The sequence below is a fragment of the Myxine glutinosa genome, chromosome 3 (genome assembly GCF_964187855.1).
Source record: "Myxine glutinosa chromosome 3, kmMyxGlut1.1, whole genome shotgun sequence".
In the NCBI taxonomy this organism is placed as follows: Eukaryota; Metazoa; Chordata; class Myxini; order Myxiniformes; family Myxinidae; genus Myxine; species Myxine glutinosa.
In genome coordinates this window covers 104,690,972-104,718,958 of record NC_136263.1, presented here as the reverse complement: position 1 = coordinate 104,718,958, position 27,987 = coordinate 104,690,972, and the positions used below count along the sequence as shown (strand labels likewise).

The following is a 27,987-nucleotide window of genomic DNA, read 5'->3' as shown; positions in this document are numbered from 1 at the left end:
TCCCCCCCTCTCTCTCTCTCCCCCCATCTCCATTTTGCTCTCCCTCGCTTCGTTGTTCTCTCTCTCTTCCGCTCTCTCTTTCTCCTTCCATCGAACGGTTTCCTCTCCATCCCCCGTCCCCTGTGTGTCCCCCTTTCTTCCTCGGCGTCCTTGCATGTATCTATACCCGCGTCTCTACGATTCTCCGTCCGTTTTCTCTCCTTAGCTCTCCCTTTGTGCTGTGAGGCCTCTCCCCACGCTCTCACTCGCTCTCCGCCGAGCGCGTTCCCCGTGCCACGAGTGGTACGTCCTGTCCTCCCTGTGCGCCGTCCTGTCCTATTCCAAACTCGTACACACTTTTACAAATTAACGTCACACTCACACTGTCACACACGTCACACACACTAACATACACACGTCACACACACACACACACACACACGTCACACACATACACACGTCACACACACTAACATACACACACACGTCACACAAACACTAACATACATACACACATCACACACTCACCCACACGTCACACACTCAAACTATCTCACACACACACACACACACACACACACCACTGTCACTTACACACACACACACACCACACACCACACATTGACACACGTCACACACACGTCACACACAGTCACACACACTAACTTACACACACACACACACACACTAACTTACACATACACGCACGTCACATACACGTCACACACACACACACACACACGTCACACACACTCAAACACACACACGTCACACACACTCAAACTATCTCACACACAAACTCGCAGTTACACACACTCACACTGTCACACACACACACACACTCACTCACAATGTTACACATACTCGCACTGTCTCTCACACACACACACTGTCACACACACACACACACACACACAGACCCACACACACACTCACAGACCCACACATACACACACACACAGACCCACACACACACACACACACACACACACACACACACTGTCTCTCGCACACATACAAACACAGACACACTCACACTGTCACACAGGCACGGTTTTAGTTCTCCTTTTATATTTCACATTAGCTCGAATGCACAAGGTTCCCCTCAGCCTCATGCTTTATCATATTGAACTTTTTTTTCTCCGATGTTCAGAGCTTCAAGATCGATATTTAACACCGTGTTTGTGATTCATGTGGTTTCATTTCCGATATATTGATTTTAACTCCTGTTTCTCAAGGTTTGCTACAGTTGTTTCAGATATGTGTATTGTCACGTAAAGGGAGCAGTGAGCGTGCGTCCCATATTCCCATATTCTGTTACAGAGCTTTCAATATTGTGCTTCCTTTGCCTTTCCTTTGTAAGAACCTGGTGTTAAACACTCACCTGGTGTTAAACATGCTTACCGTTTGGGTAAATCATTTAAATAGCTTCCAAGCATGTATGATGTATTGACATATTATGTTCCTGATGTCCCATATTTTGTTACAGAGCACCGGTGCTGCCGAAGGAGTTTCTTGGTAAGGGTTATACTGGGCGGTTTGCCATTGCTTTCTCAGCATTAGTCAGGGCATGAATTTGTAAGCTCGAGAATGCTGGGAACTAATGTGGGCAGACAGGACACCTAGTTTAAGGTTCATCTGAGGTCCTGCAGACACATTGATGAATCTGATTTAATCCCAATGCGGACGACATCATATTTATCAAATTTTACCTCCTCTGCCCGTGAAACGCCTGGATGACGGTTTCCAGCTGTGTTTGGATTCAAACCCGGGCGAGACGACTTAGAGGCGAGGGTGCGTATCCCTTGAAAAATAGTTGTGCAACTGGCATGGTCATGAAGATCGGGTCTTGATTTGCCCCGGAGATGCTGCCAGCCATGACCTGTAAATGTGTAAACACACTCTGTGCATATATATATTCCTTAGTTCATGGACCCAGAAGGGGGAAAAATGATAGAAATAAGATTTAAAATGGTCCGTGTGCTCACGTAGGGTTTAGTTTCCTTTCCTGCATTAATCTGTGCTACGAGTCAAGTTGTCTGATGGAAGCCCGTGTTGGGGATGGGTTTGGTCGTAACTAGTGCTAGATAGGGTAAGAATGTCTCGTCTGGTGTTCCCTCTCATCTGAAATCGGACCAGGGCTGGACCAGGCTGCCATGTGAAATGGTGACCAAATGGGAAATGGCGGTTCTGCGTGGGCTTCGTATGACCAGGCCACTACATTGGGGCCATTGATTGTTCCTTGACACTCGCCTTATGATTGCTGGAGGGAAACGTTGCTGTAAGCAGGACTTCCCCAGGCCAGGCGCGCTGATGCGTGATGGTACCATCCCCATTTCCCTACATCCGGTGGACACGTCCAGGATGGTCCAGATTGGCTGCCATGGTTGGCATGGTCTGCCATTATTGGGTGGAACTCCATACTGGGTGGCCCATGGTCCCGAAGGAGGGAGGGGTGGGGATGGGGAAATAGGGATAATAATAATAATAATAATAATTCATTTATTTTGTATAGCGCTTTTCCAGAAGCCCAAAGGCGCTTTGACAGAGTGGAAAACATAATGCATAACAATACATGAAAACAACAATTGCAAAAAGACAAGAATCAAGAAAACAAACAGCAGCGATATACGGCATATATATAAGACAAGAATCAAAAAGACAAGACAAGAATCAATAGGGAAATATTTAAAGCAAAAGGAGGGAGAAGGAGAAGAGATAGTCAGGGGTTAAATGCTGTGGGTTGAATGTTGAATGCAGCGTTGAACAGGTGGGTCTTTAGTGATGTTTTGAATGTGGTGAGTGAGGAGGAGTCTCTGATGGTGTGAGGTAGTGAGTTCCAGAGGGTGGGAGCAGCGATGGAGAAGGCCCTGTCCCCCCAGGATCTGAATTTGGTCCGGATGGAGGGGGTCAGGAGGTTGGTACCAGCAGAGCGGAGGTTGCGGGTGGGAGTGTGTCTGGAGAGGAGGTCAGCCAGGTAGGATGGGGCCAGGTTATGGAGGGCTTTGTATGTCAAGAGGAGGATTTTGTACTGGATTCTCTGGGGGATGGGGAGCCAGTGAAGCTTGTAAAGGACGGGGGTGATGTGGTCACGGGTCCGGGAATGAGTGAGTAGACGGGCAGCGGAGTTCTGAATGTATTGGAGTTTATTGGTGATTTTTGAGGGTGAACCATAGAGGAGGCTATTGCAGTAGTCCAGACGGGAGGTGATGAAGGCGTGGATGAGGGTTTCTGCAGCCGTGGAGGAGAGGGATGAGCGGAGACGGGCAATGTTTTTCAGGTGAAAGAAGGCTGACTTTGTGATCTGTTTAGTGTATTTGTCGAAGGAAAGGGTTTGGTCAAAGATGACGCCAAGATTCCGGATGTGAGGGGAGGTGGATACTGGGATACCGTCGATGTTGAGGGCAAAGTTATGGGTGGATTTTGTGAGCGTTTTTGGGCCAATGATGATTATTTCAGATTTATCACAGTTAAGCTTGAGGAAGTTGATTTGAAGCCAGGATTTTATTTCAGTGATGCAGTTTGTCAGGATAGAGTGGGTGTCGGTGGAGACGGACTTGGTGGAGATGAAAAGCTGGATGTCATCGGCGAAGCAGTGGAATTGGAGACCATGACGGCGGATTAAGTGACCGAGCGGGGACAGGTAAAGGATGAAGAGGAGGGGGCCAAGAACTGAACCTTGGGGGACACCTTGGGGGAGGGGAGCAGTGGGGGATTTGCAGTTATTGATGGAGATGAACTGGCATCTGTCAGAGAGGTATGATTTAATCCAAGAGAGGGCAGTGCCGGTGACGTTAAAGGTGGATTCAAGTCGGGTGAGGAGGATAGTGTGATCGATGGTGTCAAAGGCAGCGCTGAGGTCGAGGAGGACGAGAATGTTGAGGTTGCCAGCGTCAGAGGAGAGGAGAAGGTCGTTGGTGATTTTGAGGAGAGCAGTTTCAGTACTGTGGTTGGAGCGGAATCCGGATTGGAATGTTTCATACAAGTTATTGGCAGAGAGATGATGTTTGAGTTGAGTGGCTACAGCGCGTTCCAAAACTTTTGACAGAAAGGGTAGGTTGGAGATGGGTCTGAAGTTGTTTAGGGTGTCAGGGTTTAGACCAGGTTTTTTTAGAATGGGGGTAACAGCAGCAATTTTGAGGGAAGGTGGGACGATGCCTGTAGACAGGGAGGAGTTTATTGTTGCAATGATAAGTGGAGAGAGAGCAGGGAGGGAGGCTTTGACAAAGCTGGAGGGGATGGGGTCAAGAGTGCAGGTGGCAGTTTTCATTCCTATGAGGAGTTCAGAGAGGTCAGTAGGAGAGATTGGGGAGAACCGAGACAGGGGATGGCAGGACAAGGGGGGGCAGGTGGTTGGAGGGGGAGCGGGTGCGGCGGTGGTCAAGCTGTTGTAGATGTTGTCAATTTTGCGTTGGAAGAAAGAGAGGAAGGAGATGCAGTTGTCTACTGTGAATGACTGGGTGGTGGTGTTCAGGGGGCGGAGGAGTTTGTTTATTGTCGAGAAGAGTGCTTTTGGGTTTCCGGAGCCAGAGTGGATAATTTGAGAGTAGTAGGCAGAGCGGGCGCGGGAGAGGGCATCTTTGTAGTGTTGTATGTGGTCCTTGTAGGCTTGGGAGTGAACTGTGAGACCCGTTTTATTGCGGAGTCTTTCAAGTTGGCGAGCACGAGTTTTCATCAGGTGGAGTTCAGGGGTAAACCAGGGAGCAGAATGGGTGAAAGAAACTGTTTTGGTTTTTACAGGCGCAAGCTGGTCAAGGCAGGAGGAGAGAGTGTGGTTGTAGTAGTCAGTGAGGTCGGAAGGGGTGTGGAGGTCAATGAAGGGAGAAGTGGACATTTTTTCAGAGAGGGTGGATGAGAATGAGGTAGGTGAAAGAGCGTTTAGCTTACGGAAGTTGATTGTGCGATAATGCCTTGGTGTTGGGGCGGGGATGTTGATGGTCAGAGTGATGGCTAAGTGGTCAGAGAGGGTGAGGTCGGAGCCATAGAGATGGTGCAAATTTAATCCAGTGGAGCAGACAAGGTCCAAAATGTGACCACGGATATGGGTAGGAAAGTCGACATGTTGAGTGAGGTTAAAGCAGGTGAGTAAATCAGTGAAGTCAGTGGTTATTGTGGAGTCAGTGGAGTCCATGTGGATATTGAAATCACCAAGGAGGAGGATTGAGGGGGAGAGGGAACATAGCTGGGTCAGAAAGTAGGAGAAGTCAGACAGGAATGATGGGTGTGGTTTGGGAGGGCGGTAGACGACAGCCATGACTGACTGCGTGTGACCAGAGAGTTTTAAAGCCAGGTGTTCAAATGATGGAGCAGATGAGATGGAGATGAGGTTGGTCTTGATGTCTTGACGGTGGATAACGGCAATTCCACCACCTCGGCCCTCCGAGCGTGGTTTATTGACGTAGGAATATCCATTGGGTGTGGTGAGGTTGAGTGTGTAGTAGTCCAGAGGTTGTTGCCAGGTTTCGGTGAGACAGAGAAAGTCCAGTTTGTTATCCAGGATGTATTCGTTCAGGATGAGGCATTTATTGTTGAGGGACCGGGTGTTGAACAGGGTGAGCTTGATGTTGTTTTGAACAGCAGGGATGAATTCAGGTGATTTAGCCAGGGTTCGTAGGCAAGAGGTGCGATCGTGTGGGTTGCTGTGACCAGGTGCGCTGGGACGAAGAGTGAGAGTGCGCTGAGCCGACCAGAGGACGGGGATGGAGTGACCTGATTGCAAATAAACAAACTTGCGACCGGAGCCACGGTGAATGTACCTGGGTCGTCGGAGGAGTCCATTTGATTTGATGGCAGAGATGCATGATGGGGTGGAGCGGGTATTGAGCAGAAGAAGCCTTGCGGCGGAGTACTTCAGAGCCATGCCAGGCAGGAGCGAAGGGACGAGTACGAGGCCAAGGTCGAGGAGGCAAAGCGGCAAACGCAGCGGCAAACGCAGCGGCAAACGCAGCGGCAAACGACTGCAGCCGCTAATCAAGACCACAGCGGCAAACAAGGCCACAAGGCCACCGGCAAACAAGGCCACGGCCACAATCAACGGGAGCGGGCCTTTCGAATTCCGTATTCCGTACCATCAAAAGCAGATTCCGTTATCCAGCCGGAGAACACGCGGCACGTGCGGGTGTGAAAAGGCAGGACAGGTGTGAGATGTCAGGTCAGAAAGGTAGAAGCAGACCCTGTACATCCATCCAGTCGGAGAAGCGGCGAATATGCAACGCCAGCGTCCTCTCGCAACCGAACCCGGAAGTGATCAAGATCCATGGAGAAGTATAAAGCTCGAGAATGCTGGCAATTTGTTTGGCTCACTCTTCCCTTTGTTCTCTCTCTCTCTGCCCTCCTCTGCATCTTGCCCCTGCTAAGGAGCAGCCATCGTTTACCTGCCAGTACACCCTCCCCTTCCTGCTCTTGCTCACCTACCTTCCCTGGAGAAGACCTCGTGAGAGATTGAATGCTTGTGACACCCTCCGTTTATTTTTGTCATTAAGTGGTGTTTATTTATATTTGTCAAAGTCTGTCTTTGATTTCACTGGATCAGTTACATTTATGTTGTCTTGTGTACATAAGTTATTTGTTCAAGTGTCTGTAGCTAAGCCCCGCCTTTTCCCCTCCATACCTTCTGAAATCTCCCCCGTTGTTTATCTGTCTTTACATGGAATTTCCTCCGAGCAATGGCCAATGAGCGTGACCCACGGCACAATTGCTGGGCCAGCGCCAGACTACCAGTTGGGCTAAGGACATCTGTCTGGCTCCGTTGGCCAATGGGCACGCCACAGGGCGCTTCAATCAGCCCTGTTGGGATTACAAAAGTGTTGGTGACCTTACGTGCACTGCAGCCAGTGCTCCTACCTGCTGTCCAGTCTTCAGGGTCTGCGTTCATGTAGGTCTGCATTTATAGCTTCTGTGCCTGCTGCCAGTTCCTGCCCTCACCCCCATTCAACATTGGTCTGCTGCACGTGCTGACGTGGTCTTCTGGAGAGAGGTCACCGCAACAAGCTGCGACCCAGACCGGATCGGGCTGAGAACAGATTCACATAACGTGTACTAGCAGTTTTGTGCCGATAGGTGCCCGCGGAACTACGTAACTTCCGGTTAGTGCACCCTTCGCGACAACAGTCACGTGATTGGATACGTTGAAAACAAACCACAAAAGGGCACGTGTTACAGCTTACTTCCGGTAGTCTCGCCCTCACCTTTAGGTTATTTGTCTTGTCAATCCCTGCTAAGTCCTGTGTCCCCTTTGAAATGAAAGAGATGTTTGCTAAACCTTCATGGTTCCATCGGCTCGTTGTATCTGATTTATCTATTTAATTGTGATCGCTTTGCTCAGCTATTCCTGTTGGCGATTCCACCATGGTCATTGTATGTGGAGTCACCGATTCACACCAAATTAACCCGGTGGTGCAGAGACCTTTTAGTGGTCAACCGGGTAGCGTGACAGTTGTTGAAGACTGCATGATGTAACAATATAATTATATTGTCACATTGACAGATCGCTAACGCAGTCAGCCATGCTGGGACTTAACTCCCAAGAATGGGCCAAATCACACTTGGGGCCTGAGTGGAATGGTCCTGTGCTCCCTCCCTTCACCCCTTCCTCCCACTCTCCTCCTCCCACACAGCTTCCCCCCACCCCTCCCCCCCCCCCCCCCCCGGAAATACGAATCCAACCAGTCTCTGAGCGAATGTTACAAATTTTACCTCCCCCAGGAATTTAGCCAAAGGCAAAACGGTTTCTCATGCACGACGTTTGTAATGGCGGACCACTACATAACACAAATCCTTATGGAACAAATCCTCAACATAATTGAAAGGAGTAGTCTAGTAGGAAGACTAGGTCCCTCTGCACCCCCCGGAGATATACTTCTAATCAGTGTTTCTAGATTGGAAAAAATGTGTAGAAAATGACTAGCTATGGCCCCAAGCTGAAAAAATGTCCCACATACCATTTTTATGCAAATTACTGCTGCAAATTTTATGCAAAATTATGCAAATTTTATGCAAATTTTTGATGAGGAGTAGAGTTGAGGGGTCTTTGAGGGCTTCATCGAGGTGCTCTCGGTTGCAAGACTGGGTCATTCTGAGAAGCACAGCAGGGTCAGAGATCATGATGTTCTCCTCCTCAGTGAATCTCTCCATCAACAGCCTCTCCATTGCCTCACACACTGTTTTGAGGCAAAAGAGGGACTTTGCGTAGGCCTTTCCACTGAGAACACCTTTGAGAGATCCACTTGTTACTAGTTGTGCCTCAAAGAGAATCTCTGCATATCCAGAACCACGCATCTTGTGTCCAGTGAGCATCCCGATGTAGTTCATGGATGTGTGGAAGGGTCCAATCGTTACTACATGACTAGCAAATTCATTTGGCCAGCGCCAGATGATGGGAAGGGCTTTCATGCAGACACCCAGATCAAATGTATTCAGGACCCATCTCTGACCCACCTCAGCAGTTGCTGCCTCGGAACGCTTCAGTAGCTCACGAACAACTGCGTTGTCTGTGATCGGTTGGTGGATAGGCGTGCAGTAGTCGACTGTTGATTTGCTGGGTGGGGGAGAACCAGTTGCAGAGGTGAAACCCCCTAGCCCAGGCACAGGCTGCAGGCCATTGCCATGCCATGCAGGCACCAGGCACAGACCGATCACAGACAACGCAGTTGTTCGTGAGCTACTGAAGCGTTCCGAGGCAGCAACTGCTGAGGTGGGTCAGAGATGGGTCCTGAATACATTTGATCTGGGTGTCTGCATGAAAGCCCTTCCCATCATCTGGCGCTGGCCAAATGAATTTGCTAGTCATGTAGTAACGATTGGACCCTTCCACACATCCATGAACTACATCGGGATGCTCACTGGACACAAGATGCGTGGTTCTGGATATGCAGAGATTCTCTTTGAGGCACAACTAGTAACAAGTGGATCTCTCAAAGGTGTTCTCAGTGGAAAGGCCTACGCAAAGTCCCTCTTTTGCCTCAAAACAGTGTGTGAGGCAATGGAGAGGCTGTTGATGGAGAGATTCACTGAGGAGGAGAACATCATGATCTCTGACCCTGCTGTGCTTCTCAGAATGACCCAGTCTTGCAACCGAGAGCACCTCGATGAAGCCCTCAAAGACCCCTCAACTCTACTCCTCATCAAAAATTTGCATAAAATTTGCATAATTTTGCATAAAATTTGCAGCAGTAATTTGCATAAAAATGGTATGTGGGACATTTTTTCAGCTTGGGGCCATAGCTAGTCATTTTCTACACATTTTTTCCAATCTAGAAACACTGATTAGAAGTATATCTCCGGGGGGTGCAGGGGGACCTAGTCTTCCTACTAGACTAGAGGGGTATGGCCAGGGGAGCCAAGAGGGGTTTGCGGGAGGCAGGGTGACCACCCCGGAGCCCAGACCTAATAGGGGCCCTTAATTATTCCTTCAATTTTTTTGTTTCATATCATGATTATTTGTGATGATAAATCACCGGGGGAAGCTCTATTTTGTGTCACCATCAAAGCCTCTCAGAACGATTTCCTGGCCATTACCATGGGGATAACACCTTCCCTTATGAAATATACTACTGTGGGAACAATTTACATCATAATCGCGGACGTAAATGAACACATGAATGTTGGCCAAACCTCACCGGATGAAATGGGTTAATAAACGAATCCGCATCTATACGATGAGAGAGGTGTGTGTGTGTGTGTGTGTGTGTGTGTGTGTGTGTGTGTGTGTGTGTGTGTGTGTGTGTGTGTGTGTGTGTGTGTGTGTGTGTGTGTGTGTGTGTGTGTGTGTGTGTGTGTGTGTGTGTGTGTGTGTGTGTGTGTGTGTGTGTGTGTGTGTGTGTGTGTGTGTGTGTGTGTGTGTGTGTGTGTGTGTGTGTGTGTGTGTGTGTGTGTGTGTGTGTGTGTGTGTGTGTGTGTGTGTGTGTGTGTGTGTGTGTGTGTGTGTGTGTGTGTGTGTGTGTGTGTGTGTGTGTGTGTGTGTGTGTGTGTGTGTGTGTGTGTGTGTGTGTGTGTGTGTGTGTGTGTGTGTGTGTGTGTGTGTGTGTGTGTGTGTGTGTGTGTGTGTGTGTGTGTGTGTGTGTGTGTGTGTGTGTGTGTGTGTGTGTGTGTGTGTGTGTGTGTGTGTGTGTGTGTGTGTGTGTGTGTGTGTGTGTGTGTGTGTGTGTGTGTGTGTGTGTGTGTGTGTGTGTGTGTGTGTGTGTGTGTGTGTGTGTGTGTGTGTGTGTGTGTGTGTGTGTGTGTGTGTGTGTGTGTGTGTGTGTGTGTGTGTGTGTGTGTGTGTGTGTGTGTGTGTGTGTGTGTGTGTGTGTGTGTGTGTGTGTGTGTGTGTGTGTGTGTGTGTGTGTGTGTGTGTGTGTGTGTGTGTGTCTCGTTGGTTGTTATATCCATTTGCGGGTTTCAGGAGGTGGAACGGAGTCCTCCCAGGACCCAAAGTATCCATCTCCGCTTCGGTAAGGGATCACGGTTCATGGACCAAGCTGTTCAACTTTTTCAGGGTTTTGTTCCAAGAGCTCTTTTCAGGATCATCACCGAACCTGGGATTGCCTCCAGTTGTAGTTCATTTGTTGTAATATTTCCGGGGATGGTTTTAAAAATCTCTGTAAGGCTCTTCTTTTTCATTCCTGTTGCTCCAATTTATCACTGGTACAATTTCGATGCTCTTCAGCTTCCAAAACCTCTTGGCTTCATTTCTGAGGTCCTGGTATTTGGTCATTTTCTTGATTTCTGTGTTGTTTCGGCCAAAATCACTGGGTACTGATATCTCAATCAGCAATGCTGGCTCTTCCTTTTTGTTCCTGAGTCCAATGGCCGGATGCAATGCTTTGTTTTCTATGTTCACGCTCGATGGAATCATCTCGTCGTACATGAGCATGACGTCCTCATTTTCAATGATTACCCTTGGTTCGTGTTTCCATGAGTTTTCTAGAACTGGGATGTTTAATTTTTTGCAGATATGCCAATGAATCACTTTGCATACTTTGTTGTGCCGTTGTGTGTAAAGTTGTTCTTATAGTTTTTTGCATCCTGAGAGCAGGTGACTCGTACTTTCTGTTTCTGTCTTGCAGAATCTACACTTGTCTGTCTGGCTCAGTCCTTCTCCAGGGAAGGTAGGCGGTATTCTCCAGGGAAGGTAGGCGGTCTTCTCCAGGGAAGGTATCTTTTTAAATCCATTGGTGTAGTGTCTTTGATTTTGGCCATTTATTATGCTTTGTTTGCCGTCCCAGTTGAGCTGAACTCTTCTTAGCCATTCCAATGAGCCTTCTTTGTCTCGCCCCGCTCTGTCCAATTCTTTTTTGTATTTACCTGCTCTTTTGTCATTCTCCCAGTTGTTGGTGTATATTTCTTGATATTTATTTTTATATATTTATTTTGTCTTTTTTGCAATTGCTGGGTCTGTATTTGATTCTGTTTCATTTTCTTGTGCAGCATCTTATATTCGCACATGTTTTTGGAAATTATTTGCTAGGTGAGTTAGGGAGACCTTTTCAGGTTTGTTGTGTTTATGTTTGTTTAGAAATCGCATCCGATAGTTTGTTGAGCATTTCACATACTCAGCTAGTCCTACACTCGTCGCTCTGTGCACCTGGTTGATTTACATCAGACCGCTCCCTCCCTCTCGTCTCAGCACGTACATTCTCCGGATGCACTGGTTTTTGTAAAACATTTTGTGGCTGGTAAGGAGTTTTCTTGTTTTGATGTCTAACTTTTGTGCTAACTTTTGATTTTGTATATCTGCATGCATTTTATCATCCACGAATGTGGGACACTGTCAAAAGCTTTCTTATCGTCTATCCAGGCGGTGGACAATTTAGTTCTTCGCATTTTGCAATTTTCAAGTATGGCCTTGCTCAGTAGTAGGTGGTGAATTGTTCCATAACAACCTCTTACATCCCTTTTGTTCTGCCTCTAAACCTCCTTGCTGTTTTAGATGATGTATCTGTGTGTATGTTCGTGTGTGTGTGTTTGTTTACATGTATATGTGTGTGTGTTTGTTTACGTGTGTACTGTATATGTGTGTGTGTTTGTTTACGTGTATATGTGTGTGTGTTTGTTTACGTGTATATGCGTGTGTATATATGTATGTATGTACGATTGTACGTATGTATGTACTGTTACGTGCTCCTCCCCAAACCCCGGTCACGGTGTACCTCCAAGCCCCGAGAGGAGTCACGGCAGAAAGATGTGTTATTCTGTGTGTCAAAGATCAATGGTGAAACCACACCAATTGTTACCAACAAACAAGTATTGTATTAAGATCACACAAGAATAACAGTACAACAATAGTAATCAATTGTACAACCAATATATATTTCCTATGATGGTACCATCAGGTTCGTACAATATAACTCGCTGTGCTCCAAGTGAGCGAAACAAGAACATTCCCAATGTCTCTTTCTCGGCTTCAAGCCAAAGTTGATTCCAGCTTCAAGCCAAAGTCGATCCACTCCAGTGATCGTCTGTACGATGTCGTATCGAGACCAGAATCCCGTTGGGTTGGCAGTTACCCTGCCAAAGATGGGCAAAGGTGTCCTCAAGAAGCGACGGGGAAATCACACCTTCAGGTATGGACGCCCGACGGCTCCCAATCGGCGAACCACAGACCTCCCACTCAAAAGCCACGTTACACACACACACCAGATCCACGTCTGAATGCGGTGACAATGATTAAAGCTAGGCGAAAAACCTTGAGCGACGCGCAAAGCGCGCGAGTCAAAATGGCCGACGGCCCGTTCTCGAGGCATAACGGCACTACGATGATTCTCCTCGGAATCAACTGCAAAACCTGACACGCAGGTTGATCTGTCACAGCGATAACAACTCTGTCGCAGGAATCCCTTTCCCGGGAAACCCAAAGTTCACTCGTGACTCTCGTTCGCCAATCGTTCGCTCCAGACCTCAAAGCAACTAGGCTTCTTGTCCGACTCACTCGCTCCGCCTTCTCTTCCTCTTCGTCGTCGTCCGGTTCCGGTTTCATTTAAAACATTAACTTTTTTTACCTTTTGAAAATAGTAATCTCTTATTTCCCTTAAACGACAACAATAATAGTACATGGAATCAAAAATGTTTACAGTGGATGAAAACCACAACAACGGAAGTGACGAATCCGTAACAGTATGTAGAAAAAGAGAAAAAGAGAAAAAGAAAGAAAGAAAGAATTGTGTCATCCCCACTACAACATGTCAAAGTGCTCCACTTCAGCATACCTACACCAGGCCACACAGTTGCCTGCGCACCACTCGGGCATTCACATCTCCTCAGTCGTCACCTAACAGACTCATCCATCGAGTTTCATCACAATCCGTTCGCAACTTTTTGAGATATCGTGTTGTATATCGTTTTGGTCATATCACTCAATGGTGAAGAATCACTTAAAATTTAACAATTCCAGTATCCAGATATTCACCGAAATAGAAGCGCTGAGGCTAACGGCATGGACTATTTGTCCGGTGCACGGCAAGCCATGTTGGTGACATGAGCTGTGGAGCCCTGGTTGCGGGCAGAACGTTTATTGATAAGGGGCCGTCCCACCTCTACAGGGTAGTTGGAGTTACACCATTGGGAGGAAGAAATTTCTCTCTCTACTTTGCCACCATTACCTCGTCTCCACCTCATCTTTCTGTGCTACAGCAGCTTTGTACAGCACCAGCTTTGTGCCTGCCCCGTTGTTTTGTGTGCATGTCCTGGTATATATGTCGGCGCCTTTAGGGGTTATATTTATTAATCTCTTGTGCTGTAGACAAGATTCCGTGTTTCTTTAATCCCTGGCCGTGTCTGTTGACCGCCAGATTTGTGCCGTTATTTATTTATTTATTTATTTATGATTGATTGATTTTTCTGGTCTTCATTAATGATCTCTCCGACTCTCTGGAAAATCCTCTCGATCTCTTTGCTATCTCACAAACTGGTCAAACAAGTGGAACATGTCTTTCAATCCTAACAAATCTCACACTCTCACTGTGTCTCTCCGTAAAGACTGTCTGGACAACCCTCCCATCTACTTTCAGAACAATCCTCTTGAAGAAGTTCTGTCACTCAAGCTTTTGAGTCTCACTATCTGCCATGGTCTGTTCTGGGAAAACCACATTTCCAAGCTGGCATCCAAAGCCAGTCGCCGACTGAGCATCCTCCGTTGTGCAAAGTCCTTGCTGGGCACTTCTGAGCTCCTCACCACATACAATGCTTTCATCCGCAGCTCAATGGAATACTGCTCTCCCCTCTGGGCTGGTGCTCCTGCCTCACACCTCGCTCGGCTTCACGCTGTTGAAACCAAAGCTTTCAGAATCATTGGAATCTGCCGTGATGAAGCCGATTCTGAGGACCTTTTTCTCTCTCACCGCAGGCAGGTTGGTGGTCTTTCTGTCTTCTGCCGACTCCTCTCTGGCCTAGCTCCCCCAGCTCTGTCTGTACTCTGTCCCCCAAATATTCCTACAGGTCGCACAAGATCTGCCTGCAACCCTCTTATGGTGAAACTGCCAAAATCGAGACTCTCTGCTCACCTTCACTCTTTAATTCCTCTTTTCTCCCACCTCTGGAACAAACTCCCACACTCTCTTCAATCCCACTCCTACCTCCAGGTCTTCAAAACAGCTGTTCACCACCATCTTCAAAACAGCTGTTCACCACCATCTCTTATTTTCCCCCATCCAAATCCTTGATCTTTTCTATCCCCGTTAAAACACCCCAAATCCACCTCTTTCAATCTCCTACTTCTTTCCTGAAATTCCTAGTTGTGTCAGTTTGTTTTATACCATGTACCCCTTTCCTCCCCACCCCCTCTCTCCCCCCCACCGGGCCACTCTCTTCCACAGATCTACCGACGTCCCTGTTCTCTACTGATGTTGTGCTTGTATGCTTTTCCTTTATCTCCCCCTCTTGTCTCCCGCTCCCTTTATTTATTGTATGTTTTATGGGTCTGTGCCTGTTCTCGTGTGTAATGTGTTAGCTCTTATACGAGCCTTGACTCTGTATACAAAAAAACCCACTATTTATTTCTCTACCCTTATCCCGGTATTTAATTCAAATAAACAATTTTTTTGGTAAAGGAACGTCTTCCTGCCTTTTTGCCTCACGTGCATTTTGCCACCAGGTTCGGCTTTGTTTGGGTGATCCCTGGGGAATCGTAGTTTAGATTAATCGAACGCAGTACTCAACTGTATAACACATTTAAACACCATGTCAGTCCTTCGTGTGGGTCTTGTACCTCCAGTGCAGACAGGGTGTGTTAACGGAAGGAGAGGGGGGGTGGGGGGGGGCGGCGGAGGTGCATGGAGGGGGTCTGGTGTTTTGGCGTACATCAGTGCATCTTGTCTAATAATTACGTACGTCTATTAATTATGTACTATTGGAATGTACCTTTTGACACTTTGGACCGCTGAGGCCCATTGAACCTTTAAGATCCTTAAGACCACCAAGACCCCAACACACCCTGAAGATCCTTAAATACCATGAAGAACCAGAGGACCCCAAGGACCCAAAAGACCCTGAGGACTCAAAACACCCCAATAACCCAAAAGAGCCATAGGATCCTGATGACCCAAAAGACTCCGATGATGCAAAAGACCCTGCGGACTCAAAAGATCCCGAGGACAACATCAAAAAATATATATTTTAAATACAATACTGAATTCAGTTTTAGAAAGAGGATGTCATGTGTCACACGTATCTGATGAAAGTGGGGTTGTTCAAAATAATGAGACTGTACAAAAACACCCCACAAACACGTCCTGGTGAGGGTCTGCAATCTCTGATAACTTTCCTGTTTTTTTTGTTTTTTTTGTACATGTGCTTTTCTCTAGTCGAAGCATTTCTCAAACTTAGTCCAAATGAATGTAAATTTTAGAACCAAAAATGTGTCTTCATAATTATTATTATTTTTCTGATGGGAAGGTGATTGTTTCTTTGTTTGTTTTATTTAATAATCACGGTAAAGAAATAGCTCTCAGCCACGAAGCTATTTTTTAGCAAGTCTGTAAATAATACGTTAAGTAACAAAAACAACGGTTACAAGTGCTATTCGTGGGTCTGAGTGCTATTAGAGGGTCTGAGTGCTATTCGAGGGTCTGAGTGCTATTTATTAGAGGGTGACTCATATTCCGATGTTGTGGATGCCTCTTATAAGGGTGTAAGTTACTGTGTTCTTGTTCCATATTTAAACTTGCGTTGTATGATCAAATACGCACCATGCCGAAGCTATAAAGCTGGGTGTGGGGATTGTTTGACAGGCAGTGCAATAATGTTACGAAATGTAGACTTTGTGGAAAGAGGGAACTGCACTGGAGGGAACTGACCTGATAGTCTGGTGGCATAAACCCCGCCCAAACGGACGGATGGATGGAGACTGAATTTGGAGACCCTCTGCTTTTCTAGTAAAGATTAGCAACGGAACGTGTACACATTTACAGATTTTTGGAAGCATATATAATTTTTTTCGTGTACACGTTCACGGTCACAGGCTTGGTAGGTATATTTCAAATTGGGTTTTGAGCACGGCTGACAGCTGGGGCAGGACATCCACTGGAGGACATGGTCCATTTGATGGGATTTTTGATTGGTTAACTCAAATTTTCTGTTAAGGTAGACCTGCCTTTGTTTTGTGTTTAGCTTTACTCTCTCTCTCCGCCCTAAGGACACCATCTCAAGTATAGGTTAGAAGGATGAAAACTTTGAATGAAGAAATCTTGTATATAGTAATATTGTTATGAATTTGGTAGAGCAATATGTAGAGCAGAGTAGATCTGAGTAGGTAAAATGCTCCGGGATGTCGCGATAGCTAGAACCCACCATGTACCTTTAAGTTAGTATGTGTAGGCGTATGCCGGGATAATTGCGTATATATTTCCTGTACGGGGACAGGAAGTGTTAAGTAGTTAGGGCGATAAGGGTAACTTTGTGTGTTTTCCCACCCCTGTGGTCAATCCAATGTCCCTTTTGGCATCGCACCTAGACAGTAGGAATTCATGCCCCTAGCGCACCTACATTAATTAATTCCCTTCCCTTTTACATCAATGGAACAACACCAACCAAAACGGACCCTGCTGAGACACGATGAGAAGGGGGTGGATCTTTTGACGTCATGGGGAAGGGCGGACGAATGGACGCCACGAGAGGGCGGGACGGTGCGTGAGGGAAGTGACGACACGAAGGAGAAGAAGAGGAGTTCGGAGTTGGACACGAGGCAGAGCAGACGCCATTTGGGGGAGCTGAGAGGATTCAGTCGTGATAGAGTGCACTGGACATTTTTCCCCTCTCATTCTTTCCTGCCTTCGTTCCCTCCATCTTCCCTGCGATTGGATCGCGTGCTTGCGTGGGTGGCTGTCGTGCCGAGGTCCGCCCCGTTGGTGGCCGTATTCGTGGCCTCTTGCGTACCATCGCTAACCACTCACGATCTCCAAGGCGCCGGGCAGAGACGACAGCCCCAGAAACCGTGGTCCTTCGGACGGGGCGAGCGTTTGAGAGTTGCGGGGCGAGAGGACTGGGGTCGGCGAGCGAGTCGCGTCGGGGAGACCACTCCCGCCCACGTGTCAGGGCCTAGCCTTCCGAGGCCTGCACTATCTCCACGCCACGCTCCCGAGCGAGCAAAGCTAAGAACGCACCACACACACCCTCTTTGTTCATTTCGTCGTCTGCCCTGTGGTTTGTTTAATAACTGTTGAGTGGGAGTACTCCATATAGGGGGTTTAGAGCATCATATTTCTTTGTTCTCGGAACCGTTAATAAATTCCTTATATTATTTTCTGAATATATCTGAACGCAGTTTCCTGTTGGATTTTAATAGGTAAGGCTGCGGAGCTTTGCTGTGTCCGCCATTCCGCGCGTTTGTGCCTGATTTGGAATCCGCTATTGAGTTTTCGCCTCGGGAGTTAAAAGCCTCGCAATTGGCCATCCGCAACTGTGGTGTTAATCGCGGTTGCGTGACAATATGTATATAATGATTGAAATTGTAGTACGGTAGTACGGTACAACATCAGAATGTAGTACGGTAAGAAGAATGGGTAAGGTAGATGCGGCTCACTTCCCACAGCCCATTCTAATTTAGTGGATAAGTTAGTTAGGTGTTTGATGGTAAGTTAAGGCCAAAATCTTGAGTTCCCCACGGAGAACCTTGGCTCGAGCCTAAGTTTCTGGGGAGCAGGCTGTGTTATGTGGAATTGGGTGGGAGGGAGCCATAGATAGATTGTATTAAGAATAGCTTGGGCCATGTGATTGGTCCTGTAAGAGCTATTTGCCCAAAGATAAATCCTATTGTAAAATATGGACTGAGGAGGCAGTGAGTGCTAACTTTAAGACAGCATTGATTAAGATTGTATCGTGTAAACCTGTAAAAGGCAAGGCCGGGTGAGGACTTGAACATTTCACAAAAGCACCAAAAAGAGCTCGTGCTTTTCAAAGGATAACATGACGAACTGTTTAGCCGGCTCACGGCAAGCCCTGGTGGCGCGATCTGTGAAGTCGAGTCCACATACGGCTGGAATCCAATATTATGGGATCAACCACCCACAAAGGCAGTCCCAGAGTTTACATTTTTTGAGGCAAGATGCAATTGTAAATAAAGAGCAAGGTAGGTGCGACAAATTTGAGAAAAGCTAGAAGTTCGACTTTGTAGTTTATAGATCAATAGTGTGTTCAAATAAATTCTCATTTCTTTCAAACATGGAATGATTTCATGTCAAGTAAATTCTAGCAGTTTCCAAATATGGTACCATCTAGGATTCTAGGTCATATTGAAAAAGTCGTTACCACAGAGGTGGTAATGCCCACAGATGGCTGGCGTATAATATTATGGGATCCACCATTCACAACGGCAGTCCCAGAGTTGACGAGGACTGTGATTGTGTGGTAGTTGGAGCTGCACCTTTGGGAGGAAGACTTATCCCTCCACTTGGCCACCATTACCTTGTTGTCCAGTACGTGGGCGACCTGCACTCCACCAGCTCCGTGCCTGCCTTAAGTCCTCGCCTGCCCCATTGTTTCATGTGCTAGTCCTGGTATTTGTCGGCAACATTAGGGGGTTGTATTTATTCATCTCTTGTACAGAAGATTGCGTGTTCCTTTCATCCCTAGCTGTGTCTGTCGACCACTAGATCTGTGCTGTTATTTATTGATAGTATTTTCTATTCTTATCCCCGTATTTCATTTATAACAAATAATTTTATTTGTAAAGGAATATCGTCCTGTCTTTTTGCCTCCTGCGTGTTTTACTGCAGGTTTGACTTCATTTGGGTAAATCTCCTTTTGTTTATTTCCTGGAAAGCAAATTGTAGAACTGTTCTTTTGCTACAGTGTCAACAGCTAATTTAGCTTTATGTGATGAAGCAAGCCATAGCCATTCGGTCAACCTCTTAACCCAAAGATCTACCGTTGGATCAACATCTGTGTTGGACACGGTAATTAATTTTGTCCACAAACCTTTTCTAGGTTCCTCTGCCCACATCCTGACCAGAGTTACTTTGGTGTCGAAGCGTGTGGCACCGTGGTCACTCTTCTCGCTCAAGCATTGATGAAGCCGTACTTATGCTCAAAAGGTATATTCTCCACAATGACCTTTACCATTTCAATATCCTTTCATCACCTCATCCATCTTACTCCACACAGGCATGTGAGGATATAATTACTTTAAAAAAAAAAAAGTTTTTTTGTTTTTGGGTTGTCTGTCCATCTGTAATTGGTTTTCGTTAATGTGATAACTTAAAAACGGCTGAAGGGAATTAAGTCAAATGTGGTACAAGTAATGTTTGCATAATTATGTGAAGATAAACGGATTCGATTATGGGGTCAAGAGGTCAATGGTCAGAGGTCCCCTTAGGTAAAAATTCTGTTGTGCTAACTTGTAAACAGGTGATGGGATTAAAAATAGTTGCTAATTCCAGCAAAGAACTAGCGGTCTGCATTGGTGGCACAACCTGACATGACCTCTGACCTTTGACGCCAAAATATAATCAGTTCATTTTTCCTCATAATATATACAGTCGGACCCTGCTATTCGCGGGGGATCCACTGGAATCTGCAAATAGCGAAACCATAAATAATCTGCAAAACCATGAATAATTATTTCGCTGTTCGCGGATTTAATCAATGGGGAAATCCGCGAACAGCGAAACCCGCGAATAGCGGGGCATTGTTTCAATGGAAAAAGAAGGGATAGGTTCCCATGAATAGAGAGGAAAATCCACGAATAGAGAGGAACAAACCGTGAACAGCGAAGCAAAATCCGTGAATGGTGACGCAAATCCCGAGAATGTCGACGAAAATCTGCGAAGGTGGATGAAAATCTGCGAAGGTGGACGAAAAATCCACGAAGGTCGACAAAAAATCCGCGAAGGTCGACAAAAAATCCGCGAAGGTCGACGAAAAATCCGCGAAGGTCGACGAAAAATCCGCGAAGGTCGACGAAAAATCCGCGAAGGTCGACGAAAAATCCGCGAAGGTCGACGAAAAATCCGCGAAGGTCGACGAAAAATCCGCGAAGGTCGACGAAAAATCCGCGAAGGTCGACGAAAAATCCGCGAAGGTCGACGAAAAATCCGCGAAGGTCGACGAAAAATCCGCGAAGGTCGACGAAAAATCCGCGAAGGTCGACGAAAAATCCGCGAAGGTCGACGAAAAATCCGCGAAGGTCGACGAAAAATCCGCGAAGGTCGACGAAAAATCCGCGAAGGTCGACGAAAAATCCGCGAAGGTCGACGAAAAATCCGCGAAGGTCGACGAAAAATCCGCGAAGGTCGACGAAAAATCCGCGAAGGTCGACGAAAAATCCGCGAAGGTCGACGAAAAATCCGCGAAGGTCGACGAACATCCGCGAAGGTCGACGAACATCCGCGTAGGTCGACGAAAATCCGCGAAGGTCGATGAAAATCCCGTGAATGTATGCCGTGGCATTGTTTCAATGGGGAAAAGGGGGATACATCATAGGTTCCCGGCGGTTCCTGATTCATAGAGGAATTTTTTTACAGTTTAAAATGTTTTCGACCGCAAATGCACATTATTAGTTTCACAAAAAATGACGCAAGTCCTCTATGTAAATGTGTTATGTAGCGCCACTCCAGTTGGGAGAGGGTATTACAAGTCGCACCCTTTAGTACAGTATTCCTGTCCCCACGTTTTCTAGTGCAGTGAGGTGTTTTGAATTATAAGCAGTAGGTATGTTTTGCTTCATGCATCGTAACCCGGGTTATTATTTTTTTCGGAAGCGATCGAGGGAGCTGTCAGTTGCCTATACCTGCCGAAATAAAGGTGTGTCAGAACAACATGTTGCATGCTTGGAACAAGATCGCCCACAGGGCGGATACTCTACTAGTTTATATAAACATAGATGCTTTAAAAATGTTTATTTCTTTACAGATTAGAACCGAGTTGTAGTGGTTCCATTCCATGTTATGGTACTTCTCCCTGCAGCGACATTCCAAGAGTAAAGAACATGGCCACAGGCGCAATACCTGTTGACCCACAGCAGAACTTTGGTGCATGGTTGTCAGCACGTGGAATGAACCCACGCATAGCACGTGCGATGGGCCGCGAACTGGGCATCACTGACTACATGTCGTTTATTGCCTGTGCGGAGCACCCACAAGTGCGTATTGAGCTCTTCACTGTAGCCAAGGTGTGTTCACTGTATCCTTCCAATTCACTTTTTTTTGTCTTTTTTTGCAATCTCCAGCTATCATCTGCTTAATAAGAACAGAAAATCAATACTTTTTGTTCCCTAACAAGATAAGTGTGAACACTTTGAAATATTGTTATATCCACTGATAATCTCACAAGTTGAATCCAGATTTAGCAACCCTTACTCATGAACTAAGAACGTTTGATTCAATTTAATCAATTTAATTCAATTCAATTTAAGAACGTTCATGATAAGTTTCTGGTGAAACTGCCAAAATCAAGACTCTATTCACCTTCACTCTTTCATTCCTCTTTTCTCCCACCTCTGGAACAAACTCCCTCACTCTCTTCAATCCCACTCCTCCCTCCAGGTCTTTAAAACAGCAAACAAACAGCTGTTCACCACCATCTATTATCTTCCCCCATATAAAACCTTGATCTTTTCTACCCCCGTTAATTCACCCCAGATCCACTTTTTTGAAATTCCGACTTCTTTCCTGGAAGTACTAGCAGTGTCCATGTGTTTTATACTTCTCCCACCCTCCCCACCCCCCTTCCCACGCTTCCTCCCCCCAAGCCCTCTCCCTCCCACAGATCTCCCAATGTCCCTGCTCTCAAATGTTGTACTTGTGTGCTTCCCCCTCTCTCTCCCCATCTTGTCTCCCGCTCCCTTTATCTTATGTTTGATGTCTGAGTTTGTCTTTTTGTGATTAATGTTAGCTCTTACACGAGCCTCGATCTTGTATAAAAAAAAAAAAGGATCCATCACCGATTACATTAAGAACTCTGATTTGGTACAGTTGGCTTTGTTTCATGATTCATTGATTGGCTGAAAACTATAGATTTATCAATATGTGGATGTCATGAAGACAATTTTGTAAAACGTGGTTATTCATCTCCTGTGTATACCAAGAAAAAACCTCAGATTGCAGATGCTGTACAAGCACCTATATATATGAGCAACTAAATGTGCATTTTAACTCTTATTTTTTAATCGCTTTATTCTTCTGATTCTTCTCTATTTATACCAGTACAAAGCATAAGGAAAAAAAAAATCACTAACGTGCAAAAAATACCAAATGCCTGAATTTCAACATAAATCAATATACAGTGCATTCAGAAAGTATTCAGACCCCTTCACTTTTTTCACATTTTGTTATGTTGCAGCCTTATGCTGAAATCGTTTAAATTCATTTTTTTCACTCATCATTCTACACTCAATACCCCATAATGACAAAGAGAAAACAGGATTTTAGAAAGTTTTGCAAATTTATTAAAAAGAAAAAACTGAAATATCACATTGACATAAGTATTCATACCTTTTGCTATGACACTTGAAATTTAGCTCAGGTGCCTCCCATTTCTCTTGATCATCTTTGAGATGTTTCGACACCTTGATTGGAGTCTACCTGTGGTAAATTCAATTGATTGGACATGATTTGGAAAGGCACACACCTGTCTATATAAGATCTTACAGCTGACAATGCATATCAGAGCAAAAACCAAGCCATGAGGTCGAAGGAACTGCCTGCAGAGCTGAGAGACAGGATTGTGTCGAGGCACAGATCTGGGGAAGCCTACAAAAAAAAATTCTGCTGCATTGAAGGTTCCCAGGAGCACAGTGGCCTCCATAATTCTTAAATGGAAGAAGTTTGGAACAACCAGGACTCTTCCTAGAGCTGGCCGCCCGGCCAAACTGAGCAATCGGGGGAGAAGGGCCTTGGTAAGAGAGGTGACCAAGAACCCGATGGTCACTCTGGCTGAGCTCCAGAGATCCTGTGTGGAGATGGTAGAGACTTCCAGAAGGACAACCATCACTGCAACACTCCACCCATCTGGGCTTTATGGCAGAGTGGCCAGACGGAAGCCAAACAGTTCAATCCTGGTTTCAGCAGACCACAGAATCTTGTTTCTCACAGTCTGAAAGTCCTTTAGGTACTTTCTTGCAAACTCCAAGCGGGCTTTCATGTGTCTTTCACTGAAGAGAGGCTTTAACACCATCATTTTGCATAAATAAAAGTGCAGGCAGAGGTTTTCTTTTGTGTCCAAATCTAGGTTCACATAAGAGAGGGGCGATAGAGGGAAGAAGGGAATGGACTGATAATGGGGCACTGGAACATCACTTGGAGGTAACAAGCAAGCGAATTAACAAGTAGGCTTAAGAGAAAGAAGAAATGGTAGTGATATCAAATAAAGGGGGGTGGATTGGGGTAGGGGAGAAGGAGGAGAGGAAGTTTCCACACATTTGCAAAGATAACAGTAGAGATGGAGGATGACATGAGATAGTGTACTGTCTCAATTTGAAGCTTTGGAGGGAAGAGTGGACTTCTTGGTCTACTTAATAGACGTATGATCAAGTGAATTTATACATGCAGATGGTTTATTCGTACAAACATGATGTTCACCTTATTGAACCCTATTTAGTCTTGTTGGCACGATGTTTGTGATCCTACTCCCAAAAAGCGAGTTGTTTATAAATTCCTTTAATCCCCCATCTCCCTTGCAATCGAAATTCTTGTTTGCAGGCACGTCTCCCTTTTGCTTTCTATGCTGTAATTCGTCGTCTCATCGAGAATTTCTCTCTGAAAAGACCACGTGGAGACGCTTGGATGTCAATGGAGAGCCCACCAAACCGTAGCCTCCTGGAGACGATTGTCGCACTGCTGACATCTCTCAGCCAGGAACTTTGCCAGTCTGTGCAGCGTTTCTGTGCTCTTGATCCATCACTGAGCACTGGTGGCCCAGGAGACCGTAGCCCCTTTCGTCGAGCCGGCCATTTAGATGGAGGTATGGCGTCTGCTGTGTGTTATCCCTCGCATTAAGATCACAGGATTTGGGGTATAAGGAGAAGCCATGATGAGGACAGTGCATTTCAAATGTAATGCATTTTCATGGCAATAGGATAAACTTTCTGATTGGTTATGGACATAATTTGAGCTGATTATGTATGGAACAATTAATGGAAGGGTTAGGGTTAGGGTCAGGGTTGTTAGGGTTAGGTTTATTGTTAGGGTTAGAGTGTTAATTTTGCTATTTTGGAGAGCAAACCTTTTGGTTTTTTTTCTGTGGTGTAGATCACCATTCCCCGACAGGAAGCCATCACGATGAGGGTGGGAGAGATTCCCTTCATCCAGAGACATCTAATTTTTCACCGAATACACCGTTTTCTGGCTCCCGATTGCCAGAAAAGAGTGAGGGAGTAGATGGGCAAGAAACACTCGAGGCCGAAGCTTTCGCACCACCATCAACATGTGACAATGACTTTGGTACAAGTGACCCACTTCTTCAGCCGCAAGCCCCAAGCGCACCACCGAGCAACAAGCACCGACATCCAGTACAATGCCAGGAGTGCGGACAATCTTTTGCACACAAGTCACACTTGCAAATCCACCAGCGGACGCACACCGGTGAGAAGCCTTACTCGTGTGAGGAGTGCGGTAAGCTTTTCGCTCATTCATACAACCTGGCACGGCATCGGCGCACACACACAGGCGAGCGACCCTTCAAGTGTGATACGTGTGGTCGTGGGTTCTCGCAGTCGGGTCACCTGGCCAAACATCGTCGCAAACACGCAGAGAAACAGCTAAGTGAGGCCTATGCAGGCATTGGTTTCTCTCACTTGAGCAGTCTAATGCAGCATTCATCCTCGCATGGACCGACGTTACCCTACTATCGCTAGATGGTGCTGCACAAGTTCGCTTTGGAAAGCTTTGCCCATGACGGCTGCAAAAGTTGTAAATATTTGGGGATGTGACCTTTTATAATGGTGCTCATTATTTTGCCAACTGCATTTGTATGTTAACTCAAACATGCCAAGACATGTTTATTGTACTCTTAAGCTTGTATAGCAAAGTTGTGCTTTCTCTTTTTCTGTTTGGGGAAAATCCATTGTTACTCTCATGTGCTCTACTCCTCGTGAGCTAGGCAGACAAAAACATTTATAGCATATCGATTTGATATGGTGAGTGTATAATATACTCAGAGGCAAAAGTTATTGTGACATGGAATTTTTTCATTGGTAATCTTGTGAATGAATTTTTGGATTTGAACCAGAGAAAGAGTGTGTTAAAATGGTCGAAGAAACGCAACCAAGCAGTTGTTGTTCGAATTGCACGAAATTTGCAAGAAGCATGACATATTCGAGAAAAATGGCCAGCAGTGTTCACTTTAAAAGGCCAGACAACCAGACGCTTATCATTTCCACTCAATGCACTTAAGAAGTGCAGAAGTCAGAAAAACACCTCTATTCATCGTTCTGGAACAAGTTCGACATACCACGCCTCGGGGAAAATGACAGATGGAGAGCTATAGGTATGCTTCAGTCTGGTACCTCGCAGCGTGATGTTGCTCGTCGATTCAACATCCATAGAAACACCATTTGGCACAGCTTCACCGAGCTGACGGTAGGACACGTGTCTACAGGTGCACAGGTGAACGTTACATCAGGCCATGTGTTCTGGAAGGGGATCATTTTGGAGGTGGGGGCATTATGATCTGGGGTGGGATAACAGCTGCAGCAAGAACGCCAATGATTGTGATTGAGGGGAACTTGAATGCTGTGAGGTACCGAGACGAGATTTTGCAAATGGCCACTTTACCGTTTTTGCAACAGAATGGCCCTAGAGTGACGTTTCAACACGATAATGCCAGACCACACATTGCTCGAGTTGTACAGCAGTATCTTAATCAGAACAATGTTAATGTGTTACCCTGGCCTGCAAGATCCCCTGATTTGTCACCCATTGAACACGTCTGGGATGAAATGGAGCGACGTTTACGACGTCATCCGAATCCTCCAAAAACGCTGCAGGAACTCCACCAAATCCTTCCTCGGATATGGAATGATCTTCCCAAGGACTTTCATCGACGTTTAGTGGCCTCAATGAGGCGAAGGTGCCAGGCCTGCATCAATGCACAAGGTGGACACACTCGCTACTGACTGTGTGAACTTGCTTGTGAACCCCCTCTTGTGTTGTGGCTCATTTGCATATGTCAGGTGCACTGTTCTTATGGACTGTTGATCGTTACCATACCTTGAAACATTTGTCTTTCCATGTAATAACATTTCATTCGCGGCAGTAAAAGTTTAACACTGATTCTGTTTGTTGTTTGTGTGTCACAATAACTTTTGCCTTTGAGTATATTTGCTCTAACCTCATTTACAATACAAGTCATGTCCTCCACCCCCACCCCACCCTCACAGATTCCTGTAGATCTGAATTATATTTTTGTCTGTTTTATCTCCATCAGACTATTCAGGCTTTGTTGTTTGTTCCTTGTCCACCTGCTTTCTTCTTCCTCGTTGTTAGCATGTTGACTTTTTTCTGTAGTCAGCTTCTCCATGAGCTTCAAACTTTGCATTAAAAGCAACATCAAACTTTCGACTCTTAGGTGTTAGAATTTCAACTTGCACTGGAGACCTGCCACTGACAATTTTGTTTGGTTATGTGCTGTTCAACCAACTCGACCAGAACAAAAACCACACATGTAAAATGCTAACTTGTGCTTGAGACTGCAAAAGTTAGATGACTATTTATCAAAATCACTAAGAAAAATGCAAGTCGTGTTTATTAGATGGTACTAGTTTCTTCATTGACGTCATCGTATGTTTTAATTTGTTTTATCATGTTGGAGGCTCCAGGCACGGACTATATAGCTCTCATCGAGGCCAGGCCTTAAATAAAAGAGAAGAAAACTGTTTGGTGTTTGTTTGAAAGAAAGAGAGCTTGAAGCTAGCCCGGTAGCTGATAGTTTGAGTGAGACAGAAAGTAAGACAAGCAATCCTGACATGGAGAGTGCAAGATGGTTCTGGGTACCACTTTAACGCTCCAAAATCAGGACGGTAGTACTACCCTGTGCGGTTGCTGTCTACAACTTACTACCTATGTAAGACTTCTCATACCGAAGGATGAATATGATGTGCAGTTAAAAGAATTACAATGTCACACACTTCTTTAACTTTCTCAGGTGGATTTAAGGTCTATGATATACACTCTGCTCATAATAATACGGCTTAATCAGATTTGCATTTTGGCAATAAGGCCAAATTCCCCGACCTCCAAAAATCCTCACTTTGATGTGCTGGTTTCTTGTTCATGAAACATACAAACTTGGTTGCTTTGTGATTCTTATACATATATATATATATACTTTGTCAGGTTGTGGTTATGAAAGTGGAATTTAATTGGTTGGCAAATTTTGGCATGACCATATGTGTGATATATGTGATATTCCAATTTGTGCATTTTGAGTTTAGAACAAGGTACAAAGATGTAAATCTTATCATTTAATGTACTTTCACTGTTTTTATACTTATTTTTATTACGCTTCCAATGTGGAAGCGTATTTTTGCTGACATTATTCTTTTTCTTTCTGCCAAATTTTGACACATTTCTTGGAGACCACTACAATTATAAACTTGAAATATTA

General features: G+C 45.7%; 1 protein-coding gene across 9 annotated transcripts; it reads left to right on the top strand.

The window, feature by feature from the left end:
• Positions 1 to 4: 4 nt before the first annotated feature.
• On the top strand, positions 5 to 27,987 carry LOC137423300 (uncharacterized). 9 transcript variants are annotated; one of them, XM_068110296.2, is made up of 7 exons: positions 5 to 282; positions 1,469 to 1,497; positions 11,025 to 11,066; positions 19,375 to 19,481; positions 21,352 to 21,556; positions 24,084 to 24,345; positions 24,633 to 27,987. In XM_068110296.2, exons 4-7 carry the CDS (start codon positions 19,471 to 19,473, stop codon positions 25,235 to 25,237), a joined length of 1,083 nt encoding a protein of 360 aa, XP_067966397.1. In that variant the 5' UTR covers positions 5 to 282; positions 1,469 to 1,497; positions 11,025 to 11,066; positions 19,375 to 19,470; the 3' UTR covers positions 25,238 to 27,987. The 9 variants fall into 9 exon arrangements, with proteins under 9 accessions (XP_067966397.1, XP_067966402.1, XP_067966394.1 ...); XM_068110301.2 differs by having other exon boundaries at positions 11,025 to 11,089; positions 21,352 to 21,526; XM_068110293.2 differs by having other exon boundaries at positions 11,025 to 11,089.

Excerpts from the sequence above, each read along its gene's own strand:
- LOC137423300 (XM_068110297.2), top strand. Across the intron at positions 21,557-24,083 it reads AGCTCTTCACTGTAGCCAAG|GCACGTCTCCCTTTTGCTTT; the intron begins GTGTGTTCACTG and ends TCTTGTTTGCAG. Across the intron at positions 24,346-24,632 it reads AGCCGGCCATTTAGATGGAG|ATCACCATTCCCCGACAGGA; the intron begins GTATGGCGTCTG and ends TCTGTGGTGTAG.